We start from the raw sequence: 15,302 nt of genomic DNA, 5'->3' as shown, positions 1-15,302 counted from the left end.
GGTTATACCAAACATATAATGACACTGTACGAATAGAAAAGTATTAACGATTTTCATACATAAATTATGTACATTTTGTTTTAATTTACAGTACGTTTTTCATTCGACTAATGTTCACTTCTTTTAACTGACATATCAAATTTTGTAAAAATTATTTTAGGAAGAACAGGTATATACCTTGGTATTAAGGTATCAAACATAAATCCATCATTCCGTAAGATATTATTGTATGAAACTCTGTATCAAGGTATGACAACACGTAATTATAATATAATTATAATATTTATAAAAAATATTAAATACACATAATAATTATGAATATTAGTAATTACTTTTTTAGTGTTAAATTGTCTTAAATCTCGGTAGACGGTAAAATCTTGACGGTTCCGAGATTGGGTTGGCTACACTGCTTTTACACTCATTGACGAAAAAGTCGGGATCGATCGTGTTCACTGTTCCATTTTATTAATAAAATTTTCACTCCTTTCATTTTTTTTGTTTTTTTTTTTTGTTCACTGTAATTTTAATTACTTTTTCAGACTGTTTATCGACACCTTATCTCTGTATGTGTGCGTGCGTATGTAAGTCAGTGTCTCTGCCCCAGTACGCATGCAGTATATTTTATTATACGTGTACTGTTGAAGACGGATGACGAATTCGTTTTGGACGGAATAGGACGTCCATACAGATCACTACTGCAGTTAAAACTAAAATGCAATAATTATCATAATAAAATTAGTATTTCGAACAACAAAACATCGTCTGCGACCATCTCGAAGTAAAACTATAAGGTCTGGCCGTGTCGTCGTTATCTAGTCCGCGACTGCGGCGTTGTGTGTTATCGATCTTAGGATGACAATAACGAAGAAGATAAAGCGTTTAAGACCACTTTGGAGAACGTTGCAAGTACGTGCTCATACCTAAATGTATCTTCTTTTCATTTGAGTTATACCACTTCAATATGTTTAGGGTAAATTGTTTTCTGTAGTTGCAGTGGATACCTACCTGATATTGTATTTTCTGTATGAAATAAATGTGTGATGCTTATAACTGATGACATGGTCGACCAACATATAGCATACATTTGTCTGTGCGTTGGTCAACTGTTAATTGTATTTCAAATCTGATTGTAGGAATTTAACTGATTTATCTGACATCTATTGATGGTTTGACTATCATTATGTTTTTCTAAAGTATTATTGTTGCAGTTCACAAATGCTCAATATTGATTTATATTTTACTTATGAATTGTTATTATGTTATAAATCAATGTAATTTCATTTATTCATTATAGAATAAGTATAAAACATTAGTCATGTCACAGTGTCTATTGTGTGTTGTAAAATATGGATTTAAAGTAAAAGATAAAAAAAAATAACATAATTTATCAGTTGATATTGCATTGCACCTTTGTACTAATTTGAATTATATTTGTGTGTTAGACATCAAATATTTTATTATTATTATAATAAATTTATAAAAAATAACCACTGTAGGAACATACAATTTTTATCATACAAATATTTTATGGTTGTTAATGATCAATCAGTTAAATATATTTTTCAATATTTATACTAGTCATATTCAGGTATCTAGTTATAATAGTAAAATTATTTTCTTAAATATTGTTTTTGTAAATTAAAACAAATTTTAATGATTTTAAATAATTGTAAATAAGATGATCCTGTTGCGCAGAAAATATGAATATTTTAAATAAATGTAATGTTTTTTTGGTAGGTATGTATAATTATTTTACGAATATTTTTTTGGTAATTAATTATATTTTTATTTGATTTATATAGATTTACTTTCTTTATTATAACTTTTATTATTTTTGTCTACATTATTTTTATATATATATATATATATAATATTAAATATCAAAGAATCTAATGTTAGATCGTTTAAAATACTTTAATTAAAATAATATTTTAAAGGTTTATAGTAGATGATATTAGTTAAAGTAAAATAATTTACTTTTATTGAAGTCATGTACAATTGTCACTATATAGCAATGACATCATGAATAAATAATTAATTTAAGTGACAGAAACACATGCCATATTCATGAGTATATTCTATATTATGCTATGTATGAACATCAATTTACTATCAGTAGTCTGTAACATACTGTCCTGTACAGTATTAATTGTTAATCAAGTCACATTTATCTTCAGACGATGGGTGACTCCATTGTAATTATTATTCTTAAGAATACCTTATAGCTTATAAATTCATAACAAATATATCACATTATATCTCAAAGCCTTATAGGTTTTTTAGTATTAATGCTTGAATGTATTTATATTTGAGGTTATAGTTTAGCATTAAATCCACCATTGTCAATGTAATATTGACTGGTACATTTTTTTCATTAAAAAATAAGTTGTATAATATTAATTTTTTGTTAATGAAAAAATCTTAATCTTATTACTATCCATCTAACTGTATAAAAATAATGATTTACTATAATAATTCAAGAAAACCTATTAGAATATGTTGTGGAAAAATTAAAATATTTAGTACATTTTTTTAATATTTTCCAATCAAAACTTATTTTTTATTGTTTATATTGTTCCAGATACTATATTATACTTAAAATTTTTATCATACATTAGTATATGAAGAAAGTGTTGATAATACATCATTAAAAATGCCAGCGATTCCAAGGCCTGGAAGTTTAAAAGATCCAGAAATAGCAGAACTTTTTGATAAAGACGACCCAGATAAAATATTTGAGGACTTACGAGAGATTGGGCACGGAAGTTTTGGTGCTGTATATTATGCAAGATGTTTATTAACAAAGGAGATAGTTGCCATAAAAAAGATGTCTTACCTAGGCAAACAAAGTATGGAAAAATGGCAAGATATATTGAAAGAAATAAGGTTTCTAAGGCATCTTAGTCATCCAAATACAATAGAATACAAAGGGTGTTTTTTACGAGATCACACTGCTTGGGTATTAATTTAATGTTTTATATTAGCAAAATGAAGGAATGTAATAATTTTCATTTTTAGTTGGTAATGGAATACTGTTTGGGCTCTGCCTCAGATATTATAGAAGTGCATAAGAGACCTCTTATGGAAGAAGAAATTGCTGCTATTTGTGATGGTGTTTTAAAAGGTCTTAATTATCTTCATTCCTTAGGTCGTATACACAGAGATGTAAAAGCAGGAAACATCTTATTAACAGAAAATGGCACAGTTAAACTTGGTAATATTCTTTATTTATTTTTTCCTAATTTCTTCACTAATGGAAAGTTATATTTATTTAATTTAGCTGATTTTGGTTCTGCCAGTACAAAATGTCCAGCTAACAGTTTTGTTGGCACTCCATATTGGATGGCACCTGAAGTTATATTGGCTATGGATGAAGGGCAATATGATGGAAAAGTTGATGTTTGGTCATTGGGTATAACATGTATTGAATTAGGTAAAAATATTAATTATCCATGTTCAAAAATGTGTATGATTTAATGACTGACTTTATGTATTAAATTATTCTATATAATAATGTTTAATAATTTAGTTATTCTTAACTAATTTAATGTGTGTATAAACATGTATTTACAAAGAATATCGATGTGTCTATAATTTTTAAATATATTTTTTTAGCCGAAAGAAAACCTCCATATTTTAATATGAATGCAATGAGTGCTCTGTATCATATTGCACAGAATGATACTCCTACTTTACAGTCATCTGAATGGACAGATACATTTCGTCACTTTGTTGAACTGTGTTTACAAAAAAATCCTTGTGAACGCCCATCATCAACTAAACTGTTAACAGTTAGTATATAATAGATATAAATTTAATATAATAAATATTTTAAATTATTAAACTCTATTTATTTTATTTTTTAGCATCAGTTATTAGTCCGTTCAAGATCACCTCATGTTTTAATTGATCTTATTCAAAGAACAAAAGCTGCTGTACGTGATTTAGATAACCTTAATTACAGAAAAATGAAGAAAATTCTTATGGTAGACTCTTATGAAACTGAAAGCACTGTCGGTGACACTGATGGTAAGTATATCTATTATAAATTAATTTGTTGTTTCACTTTGAAAAATGAAACATCAAATTATGTTTGTATTTATAATTTGTAATTAATGCCAGACACGGCTGATGAACAAACAGGAGGCGAGAGCAGTAAAAGTAATAGTATCACTTCTGAGCATTCAATACAGTCAATTGGTGTCAGTGCTTCTTCTCACAGTAGTTCGACCAATAGTACACCGAACATGAATGAAATAACCAATATGAGCACAAATGACCATTATCCACCTGCTAGAAATCGTCATAAAGTATTATTAATATATTACTATTATTTAAATGCTTTGCACAAACACCTTATAAATCTATAATTCATGATCATATATGGACATTTAATTATTTATTTTACTTGATTTATTTCCTCATAATATTGTAGTATATACAATGTTTATAAAATAATGTACATAAATGGTAAAAATATTAATTTTGTTTATGCATTATATTACACAGAAAAAATTATAAATTGATTAATTAATACTCGCACACACACACACACACACATATATATATATATATAAAACTTTATCATTAGAATATTTATTTGAAATTTAAATTTTTTATCTTAATCAATCAACATTAGTCAATACTAAAAAATTTTCCTTTAGATGAGTTTTCAAATATTTTTTTGTAAAATATTTAATATAATTGAAAGATATGTATACAGTTTTATTATTTCTCATAAATAAAACAAATTAGTAAACTATGGTTTTTTTTTAAGTATTCAAGAAATATGAATTTAAATGTAGTGTATAAAAAAGTATAATTTATGTATAGATAATTTTAATAATCGATTGCTTTATATTATTTCAGCTTCCAAATAACAATTCTAATTCTATTGTATCTAATGATCATGTGGCTACTGGAGGTGCCAATAACTTTGCAACAATTCGAACAACATCAATAGTCACAAAACAACAAAAAGAACATATGCAGGAAGAAATGCATGAACAAATGTCAGGGTATAAACGAATGAGAAGAGAACATCAAGGCGCATTATTAAAAGTAATGGTGTTAAAACACTATATTATTGATAATATATAATTAATTTATATTTTCATAAATAAATTATTACTTTGTTTTAGCTTGAAGACAAGTGTAAACTTGAAATGGAAAGTCATAAACAGCTTTTAGATAAAGAGTATGAAACATTATTGCAACAATTTAGCAAAGAACTAGAAAAACTTCAAATCAAACATCAACAAGAATTAGAAAAAAAGGTATTTATAAATTGAAAACAAATATAAAATAATTTTAATATGCTTTGTCACTTAATTAACTTATTAGTAGATATTGAATAAATTTAACCTTGCCTTTCTCAATTTATAATGTAATTTAATTAAATCTCTAGATTATTTATTGTGAAATTGTGAAATTTAGATGAAACAAAATGTTGCTGCTGAAAAGAAAATTATGAAAGAAATAACCAATCGACAAGAAGCTGATCGCAAAGCATTTGATACTCAAAAAAAAAAAGAATATAAGACCAATAAAGAGCGATGGAAACGTGAATTATCTTTGGATGAATCCACGCCTAAACGTCAAAGAGATCTTGCTTTACAGTTAATATACATATTATATTATTATTATGTTATAATGTTTAAACAATTATTTTGATTTTAATACGTAGAAATCAAAAAGATAATCTTAAACAAATGGAAGCTCAAGAGGAATTCAGACTTGTTCGAGGTCAAAAAGACTATTTGGAACTTGAAATTAGAAAATTCCGTAGAAAAAGGCTGAATCAATTCCATTTGTTTGAACAGGGATTATTAAGAGAAGTATGTTATTTTATATATATATATATATACATATATACCTGGATTTTATTAATATTTACAGAGCCATTAAAAATTAATGGTTTTTTGTTCTATATAAAAGATTAAAATATATTTATATTATCAGTATCTACAAATTTCTACATTCATGGTTATAGTAGTTCTTTAAACAAATTCTAATAAGTGAATATTTAATTATGGTTTAACACTTCATTTTAATAATTTATTATACAGCATTTCAAAGAATATGTATACAAATTTAAATGAAGAAAACATTAGAAAATATTTTTATTCATTAAAAATAAATCATTCGTAAATATATTATGTTATTATGAGAATTTTTTTTCTTAGGAACTTGGTAAAAGGCAACAACAGCTAGAAACAGCTCATTCCATGTTATTACGACATCACGAAGATACTAGAAATCTTGAAACAAGGCAACAACGAGCTGTTCATGCTTTACGCGGTGATCAAGTCACAAGACAACATGAAACTGAGTTACAACATCAACATGATTATTCAACGCGTGCTCATCGTGATTTACGTAAAAGACATGCAATGCAGTTAAGACAGCAACCTAAGAGTCTTAAAGTGAGAAATAGTTATTTTTACTAAAGTTAAAAAATTAAACTTAGTTCATTGGAGGGAAAAAAATATAAACATTAAAATTATGTACTTTTTATATTTTATAAACAAATTTATATTAATTATTATGTACATACTTATTTTATAAAAAAAAATCTAATCTTGCTAAAATCATACTGTCACTTCAAGTTAAAAAATGTTACCTTATCCTATTTAATTATTTTACCTATTTTATTTTCATATATATATATATTAACCTATAAGTATTTAACTATTATTTTATTTAGCAAAAAGAAATGCAAATTCGGAAACAGTTTAGAGAAACTTGTAAAACTCAAACTAGACAGTACAAAGTATTAAAAGCTCAAGTACTGGCCACTACTACCAAAGATGAACAGAAATCTGTAATAAAGAAATTAAAAGAAGAGCAAAGAAGAAAGTTAGCATTGCTTGGAGAACAATACGAACAAAGTATTGCTGAGATGTTACAAAAACAATCCGTACGTTATAATGATATTAAATGTAATGTTATTTTTACTCATAGTTAATTTTACATAAATATTTTATAGATACGACTTGATGAATCGCAAGAAGTAGAGTGTCATGTTCTTAAAGAGCGTTTAAGATATGAACTTGAAATATTAATAGCCTATCAGTCTAAAAACAAGATGCAAGCTGATGCTCAAAGAAATCGTGAAAAAAAAGAATTGGAAGATCGCATTTCAGTTCGAAGATCATTGTTAGAACAAAAGGTATTATTATTATTTTTTTGGTTTTGCCAAATTACTAAAAGTAAAGTTATGTTCTTATTTAATCATTTAATTTAAACTTAAATTAGTATTTATTTTTTCAGTTCTTGATATTTAATATAATTTACATTTTTTGAATTTCATGAATTGATTTTAATTAATCTCAAATATATATTTCTCCAAAATACATCTTAATCCCTCAGAAGTATATAATTACACTTAATTAATTTTTTAGTAAAGTAGAAGAGTTATGAAATTTATCTTCTAAAATGTTATACTCATTAAATTTATAGGTAATGCAACTCTTTGAATTTTAAATATTGTTGTTTATTTCCTCATAATTATTTGATGTTTACACCTTTATATATTAAGCAATCCATTGTTAATGTTAACAACTATTATTGAATTCAGTAATTAAAATTATTACTAATGTCTTTAAAAATATCTAATTTTTAAATATTGATAGAAATTTATATTTTTAGATTTACTTATTTTGTATTTACATGATAGACCTTTCTTATTCATTGTAAAATATACAATATTCATATAAAGTAAATACAATTAATAAAAATAAATGTAATTAAAAGCATAAGCATATTTATAGTAGAAATGAGTAAGTTGGGTCCCTTTATCTAATTTTATCAATAACAGAATGCGTTAATTATATAAAGAATTTGTTGCACACATTGAGTTATTGAATAGAAAAAGTGTTTATGAGTTTGCCCTAGATACCTTAAATTGACTTAAGCTTATATCTCCAAAGCATCCTATAAAGTTTATATAAAAATATTAAATGAACTTAGATTCTTCTATTATTCAATATATATATATATATAAGTATAGACAATTTAATACCGGTGTATAGTGCTATAGGGCGTTCAAGATGAAAGATGCATAATTCAAAAATTTAAATGGCAGGAATTTCACAATGTGAGTGTACCCAAATCACAACACCATACTCTAAAGGGGAGCGAACAAATATAACGCACAATATGTTTACAGAGAATTATATATTTTAAATGCGAATGATATTCTTTTAATGAAATCAAGCATTTTCAGAACTTTACATGTAGAATTTTCAATATGGCCATGAAAGGTTAGTGAATGGTTGAACGCTATACTTATGTATATAATACTACTCCCCAAAAAATGTAAATTTATATCAACTGTATTGTTAAGATGAACTGGGCTGAGGATGTATATTGATATAAGAGTAAAATTAGTTGTTAGAGAAAAATGTTGGTTATATCAAAATTTAAAAAAAAATAATTTTAACAAATATATATATGTAATTTAGTATTTATTTATTACGTAGTATTATAACTTTATGTGTGAAAAAAATAAAAAAATAAACAATTGTACAAAATGAAATAGTAATAAAATTTATAAATTTTTAGACAAATTCTACTTGTATGTCTAATTTTAGATCATGCTTTTATAAATATTAATTATTTAAAGGATGTTGCATTTGCATGTGTTGTTTCCATCATTTTTAAGCAAGTCATAAGCTTTTTTAAATTATAGTATTTTAAATAATTATAACTTAAAAATTGAAATCTCATTAAAAAATGGTGATAGTGAATAATCTTCTTATTTTTAATTTTGATAATAGGTCAGTTTACTCTAATATTAAAGCTAAAAACATAAAATTGGTTTACTAATGATATTGTATTGTATGTCAACACATGTGTATATGGTGTCCTCTTCAAACAAATATCTAACATCTACTTTTGCATAATTGTGAAAGTCACTTGGTTATCTTATTATTTCTCAATTTATTATTCATTAATTATAATTTTTATAAATATTTATATATTAAAACTGCTATTGTTCCACTTTTTTCAGATGGAAATGGAAACCTCCCAATTTCTTCAAGAGCGTGGAGAACGGATTCGTCTTCTCCGTGAAAAACAAGAAAGAGAACTAGAACAGTTTGATGAAGAATCAGCTCACTTCGGATTTAGGTGAGTTACTTTTTATTTAGTTACTATTGAATGTTGTGTTATTTTTATTAATATTTCAATTATTAATTCTAGTGCTCTAGCAATTTCTGAGGCATCAACTTTGGAACAAGATAGCTTATCTGGGAGTATGCTTAGTTTAGCACGCAGTAACAGTACTAATTCTTTTCATGATGGGAATCTATAGCTCATTCATTATTATGTAAATAAATTTATTATCTGCCTTTTTAACAGCTTTTTAATATTTACACATATCAAATGATAGACAAATTTTCATTTAAACTTTGTTCTACTTAAATACTTTTATTATACTCAGTATTAGAAAGCTTAATTAACAGATCGAAATTAACATATTTTCTTGAAAACAAATTAATAATAATAGTATTGTATAATTATAATTACTATAATTCATAATATATTTTTTAGGCTCTGTTAATTTTGTAATTAAATAACAATAAATGTGAACAAAAATTTTTACTTGATATATATAATTATTTATATATAGGTATATCTAAATATACATATATACATATATTATTATTGTAACGTTTTTATTGTGTATATAAATATATAGTAAGTTGAAAATATTTAAATTTATATGTTAAATGTATTTGATTTTTTCGTTCTTGTGGACTGTATAATATTTCAAACAACATAATAACGAACATAATAAATGATGTATGATTTGGTCTATTTATTTTATTACCTTTTTTTTTCTTCATATAGTTGACGACCAAGCGGTATGTGCAATGCTTTCAACGGGATCACCTATTTTTAAGTAGCAATCAATTCATTTAGTTCTACTAAAACAAATCACCAAATGACAGAGTATTTGAATACAGCATACTCAACATGTGTATTATAAAATAGGTACTTAAAAATTATTTGAAAATGTCTAAAATATGTATTTCTCAATTGTACAGATTTTAAGAATATTTTAAGATTAATTATGTTCTAAGATACATTTTAATAATGTGTAAGAATAAGCAATACATTTTGTTTATTTTACGTGTCAATTTTGAAACCTAGGATTTATGGGAAAAAAATCATAAGTAAAAGCAAAATAAATTAAATGGAACAATTAAAAGTAGGTAATGAAAAAATTCCCTTTTACTTATATCATTAGCTATTTATTTTTAATTTTAACACAATTTACTTTTTACATTTTTTATTTGATTCATTAGGATTTCTCTTCATCCATTGTTTTTGCACCGAGCCTTTAAAACCAAGCATTGCCGATTTTGAATAAACGTCTTTAGTGGCAAAAGGAGATAATCCAGCTGTATAGTCTGGGTCCAAAGCATTGGTTTTGGTTTTAGCTAACCTAGATGGCCGTTGATGTGGCATTGGTTGATCTTCTACTAACCTTGGATTAATTGCATGTTTACCACCTTGTGGTTTTGGTAATGAGTACTTTTTACCTTTTGTACTTAATGGTCGTTTACCATTTATGTATATACATTGTTTGCCATTTTCGTCCAGATATACAGCTACACGTTTCAAGCTTTTATTACCACACTTAGGGCAAAACATTCTTGTCATATTTGATGTCAATGTAAAACACCCATAGCAGCGTCTTATATAAGTACGGACTTCTTTAATGACACGTCCATCTAGAGCAACAATAGACAGTCCAATTTGTTTGATAACGTTTTGTAAAGCATAGTCAGTAGTAATACAACCAACTTTGGCTTCTTGTTCAGTATCATCTTGATCATTTTTTATTATATCTTTTATATTATCTTCAGTAATCCATCCTTCATCAATTTCTAACTCTGATACATCATCGCACAAACGGTCTGGATCATAAAATCCAATAGTATTGTCACTGATCTCTGGCTTTTTTAATAAAACAGATTTAGCTTCTGGAACAGTTTTCAATCCATCAGTACCATATTTTTCTTTATGTATTTGATAAGCTAAAGCGATCACTTTGATATCAGTGACAGACAGAGTAGGATAATCACCAGTCTTCTTTGAAAAGTCGATCACAAATTGGACGTGTTCCGGAAATACAGTTTCGACATTTAATGTGTATGGCAGCACAGCTAGATCGACCTTTTGCCGTTTACTCGTTACTTCGTGCACCACTTCTTTTATAGTGTAAATGTTAGTGCCAAAGTCTTGTAGTGGTGCCTTGTTGATGAAACCTGCCGTGTCCACGATCAAATGTTCTATTTTACCCATCGCGTCCAGCTGCTGCGATGGCGTAAAAATTCGAAAGCGATTCGACACAACAGTAGAACAAGAAAACAAGAAAACGTTGGATACTTATATTCCTCGTGGTCAATTTATTTGATAGCCTGAACGTTCTAAGATATCACACAGAATAGATTTCATTTAATCTATTATGTGATATTATCACTTCAATCACTGGTATTGTTTAATGTGATAATGTGATATCACGTAACGCGCAACCACGGACATTGATGACGCCATCTATAAACAAACTTTGAGCATCGCAACGTGTGCTAAAGTAAAGTGAATAATTTGAATACATTCAAAAATACTCGGCCAACTCCACAAATGAATAACCGCTCAAAGTAGGACTGACGGTAATTCAAATTTTGATACGTAATTCAATATTTGTTCACTACCTACCGATAGGAGCTGGTACAGTTCTCCCGATTTTGATAACAACGAGTTATCACCAAAATCGAATTTCGGGAGATCGGTTGTGCCAGCCTTAGAAAAATAAATTTTCCGTATTATAATAATAATTAAAAAGTTTTTTTTACCGACGTAACCAACGTAAAATTACAAAAATCCTTATATTGAAAATAAAATGTAAAAATAAGAACTTAACAATCGCTTATCAATTATAACTACAGATTATCAATACTAACTTTACGTGAATTTAAAACATGTTTAAATTATAAATTATTTAAAGGAATATTTACATGCATAACATAATAACAAAATAAACATAATAATTGTTTAAGTTGTAAACATCAGGTCATCAGATTATTAATATTAGCTGTAGCGTAATTATAAGGGAGGGCATAGGTAACATAACGCAATTTGTTTCTAAACCATAAAATGAGTTTTAAGACTTGCGTAAAAACAATCAAGTAAACATAGAATACACTTAAATATAATACAGTTCTTTTTCATTTATTAATTTAACCATTCGAATTTTTGTCAATTTGATTGAAGAACATTTCCTATTGATGGATCAAATACTTTTATTAATCTGGGTTTATCTCACTGAAAGAAATCTCGCGTACAAACTGATACAACACAAAATAAATTTCAATATATAAAATATGATTTATATACAATGCAACTATTCAACAAAATTGAGTTAAATAGTAAATGTTGAACCTCCTTAAGGAGTCATCTTTATTTTAAGTTTTAACCTAATGTGAGCCTTGTCTTAATGGGATTTGAGGAACTTTTATTAATAAATTGTATTCAAATTGAACTACATACTATAGGTTATTGTTATATGATAACTTTTTGAACTTTGAGTCAGACTGCATGTGCATATCATATATAGACTGGAGTAAAATACTTTTTAAAAGTATTTAGAATAAATACTCGAATACAAGTACTTACAAAAAATAGTATTCCGAATATGTATTCAAATACTTTATACAAATTGTATTCTGAATACATTGTTTAGAATACTTCAAAAGTATTCCGAGTACTTTTAAAATACTTCTAGTTTTCATAATATAAAAATAATAGATGGCCACTTAACAGAAGTATTTTATTGTATTTTTATATTACATAACTGTTATAGTTTATGGTTTACAATAATAATAAATACCTGATATTAGCTTATACAAGATATAACGGAAAAGTAATAAAATCATTTAAAAAAGAGATAATACATCCATCACTATAATCTATAACTTTTAATTTTAAATTCAAAAATGTCAAAAATGACTTAAAAACCATTAAAATGCCCTAAAAAATAAGAAAAATGACTTTAAAATCAAAAATTCTCAAAAAATGCAAAAAAATGCAAAATAAAATTTCTTATTCTTATTTAAAAATACCTAAAACATATTTGTAACAAAACGAGTATCGTACAGAAAGCTTCAGAAAAAAATTCAAAGTACATCGAAATCCCAGCTCTAGTGATCACGAATTGACGTAAACACCTAGTAAGTAGAAAAAAGTAAAAAACTATTCATTTTACAATTGTCCTAACTAAACATGTTATTGATTACTTCTAAAATTAGCCGGAGTGGAGTAAATTATTTTTGTTCCCCTCCGAGTAGAGTAGAATACCACCTTGTATGCGCAGACACATTATTTATAATAAAAATCTCGTTAATGTGTATATATAAACAGTAGCATTGACTATTCACAGTAAGACTTACTTAGTTTATGGTATTAATATTTAGTCGGGCTAACCAAGTGTTATAATAGTTAATAGTAGACTGTCGTCTACTTTTACTATTCTTCTTTAAATATCAAATAACATTTATTACAACATGTTAAGAAATCGAAAATACTCTATTTTTATCATGTTATAACTCGACAGTAAAATATAATAAAATTATTGTGATTCAAAAATTTATTTATATATAAATACTTCTTGCAGAGTAAAAATGTACAAAAGATATAGTTTTATTAATTTATCGGTCATTTGAATACAAATCGAATAATACCTATGAAACTTTTTTACGGTAAAATTAAAATTAATTTTTTATTAATGTTTTGATTTGTCCACGTATATACAAGTAAATATAATATGAGTACATTAATTTTAGATTTATTATTTTATTCTTATTTTAGACTCAAAAATTATATTTTCATCTGGGTAAACAGCCAAAACTTTTGTATTTGCTATTTTTTATTGCAGGATAACCAACACCATACGTCTAACCACTAAATATGCTTTTTACGTTTGTTATAATATTAATGGCCATTAATATTTCTAAATGTATTGACACCTATAGAATTTTATTGACTGTTAAAATTTTCAACAGCAATATTTAACAAAATTATTTATTTCCATGTTAAATTATTTTATTGTTTATTTTATATTTCCATTTTGAACACATAAATTATTTTATTTTATTTCATTTTTTCTTTTATCGATGATTAATTATTTCATTATAAATTTCACACTTCCATTTTAATCACTTAATTTATTTAATTCGTGGTCATGATATATTTTACTTTTTTTCAATATTTTTTACCTCATAATTGGAATTTATTGTGTTGAATGGTGTTTCAAAAAAAACGCAGGATTTAAATCCGCTATAAATTAAATTTATTTCTTTTAAAAAAAACATAATAAATACTCGTATATCATTCTCTTCAGGAGAAGTTAAGGTTTAACTGTGAAAAATAATATCGGACATATGACCCTTCTAGTAGCCCTATAGATAATTATTCTTTTCATAAAATTTACCATCACTAGATAACACATTGCCCCATCAAGTTCGTTGAGGACACGACGAATTTCTTGCTTGAGTTCTAACAGTGGCAGCTCGTGATGTTCAAAGTGGGTGGTGTGCAAAAAATAAATCACAAAAGTTTAATTACAAATAAATTAGATTCAAAATGTCATTATCATGATATTTATTGGATTTTTACATATTTTTAAAACATGTATTGTGAATTATAATATTACATATTTGTCATAATTTATTGTATCTATATATTGTTACAATAAGCAACAGTGTCATAATTAATTATAGAAAGTAGTTACACAAAAAAATTAAATATTTTTATATATAAAGTCAATTCTCCTTGGAATTGGCAAATTGTTCTATGACTTTATTATTGAAATCAGTTATATTCATTACAAAGTTTTTTTCGATGGTTAGCATTGCTAACGTCGATAATCTGTCTTGATGCATTGTATTACGTAAAAATGTTTTGATTCTTTTTAATGTAGAAAAACACCTTTCTGATTCCGCTGTAGACATTGATATTGTAATGATAATTTTTAACAGCTTCATGCTCACACCTAATGTACCAATAAGGTTTTCAGATTGTATAAATTATAATAATGTATAATTGTATAATTAATAAATAATAATACAACAGCACCACTCATAGATCTAAATTCAGTTCTGCTATAGATTAATTGTAACTCGGTTTTTAGTTTTTTAGTGTCAAAATATGGATATACATTTATAGTTTCATTAAAATAATCTTCCGGAAAATGCTTATGATATTTTTCAAAATTATCGGCCAAAAATAAAGCA

At 25.9% G+C, this 15,302-nt stretch overlaps 2 protein-coding genes across 4 annotated transcripts; one reads left to right on the top strand and one right to left on the bottom strand.

Moving 5' to 3' along the window:
* Nucleotides 1-445: 445 nt before the first annotated feature.
* LOC112679977 (serine/threonine-protein kinase Tao) lies at nucleotides 446-9,497 on the top strand. Of its 3 annotated transcripts, none has more exons than XM_025549934.1 (16): nucleotides 446-906; nucleotides 2,582-2,959; nucleotides 3,019-3,214; nucleotides 3,281-3,433; nucleotides 3,616-3,791; nucleotides 3,867-4,029; nucleotides 4,144-4,310; nucleotides 4,870-5,061; nucleotides 5,142-5,276; nucleotides 5,437-5,618; nucleotides 5,687-5,837; nucleotides 6,186-6,425; nucleotides 6,707-6,919; nucleotides 6,989-7,171; nucleotides 9,014-9,132; nucleotides 9,205-9,497. In XM_025549934.1, the coding sequence occupies exons 2-16, from the start codon at nucleotides 2,654-2,656 to the stop codon at nucleotides 9,314-9,316; spliced, it is 2,688 nt and encodes an 895-aa protein (XP_025405719.1). In that variant the 5' UTR covers nucleotides 446-906; nucleotides 2,582-2,653; the 3' UTR covers nucleotides 9,317-9,497. The 3 variants fall into 3 exon arrangements, with proteins under 3 accessions (XP_025405719.1, XP_025405717.1, XP_025405718.1); XM_025549932.1 differs by having other exon boundaries at nucleotides 4,123-4,310; nucleotides 9,205-9,316; XM_025549933.1 differs by lacking the exon at nucleotides 446-906 and having other exon boundaries at nucleotides 2,654-2,959; nucleotides 4,123-4,310.
* Nucleotides 9,498-10,237: 740 nt separating this feature from the next.
* On the bottom strand, nucleotides 10,238-11,687 carry LOC112679958 (RNA-binding protein NOB1). The gene has a single exon (XM_025549911.1). It carries the CDS (start codon nucleotides 11,314-11,316, stop codon nucleotides 10,282-10,284), a length of 1,035 nt encoding a protein of 344 aa, XP_025405696.1. The 5' UTR covers nucleotides 11,317-11,687; the 3' UTR covers nucleotides 10,238-10,281.
* Between the last annotated feature and the right edge of the window lie 3,615 nt (nucleotides 11,688-15,302).

The sequence above is a fragment of the Sipha flava genome, unplaced genomic scaffold (genome assembly GCF_003268045.1).
Source record: "Sipha flava isolate LNK unplaced genomic scaffold, YSA_version1 171_pilon_pilon, whole genome shotgun sequence".
In the NCBI taxonomy this organism is placed as follows: Eukaryota; Metazoa; Arthropoda; class Insecta; order Hemiptera; family Aphididae; genus Sipha; species Sipha flava.
The sequence above is the reverse complement of the archived record's forward strand: the minus strand, read 5'-3'. Positions and strand labels throughout refer to the sequence as shown.

Bases quoted from the DNA above. Each gene is read 5' to 3' on its own strand.
- LOC112679977 (XM_025549933.1), top strand. From the start codon at position 2,654: ATGCCAGCGATTCCAAGGCCTGGAAGTTTAAAAGATCCAGAAATAGCA. The intron at 3,434-3,615 runs GTAAAAATATTA...ATATTTTTTTAG, and splicing joins TATAACATGTATTGAATTAG to CCGAAAGAAAACCTCCATAT. The intron at 5,062-5,141 runs GTAATGGTGTTA...ACTTTGTTTTAG, and splicing joins ATCAAGGCGCATTATTAAAA to CTTGAAGACAAGTGTAAACT.
- LOC112679958 (XM_025549911.1), bottom strand. From the start codon at position 11,316: ATGGGTAAAATAGAACATTTGATCGTGGACACGGCAGGTTTCATCAAC.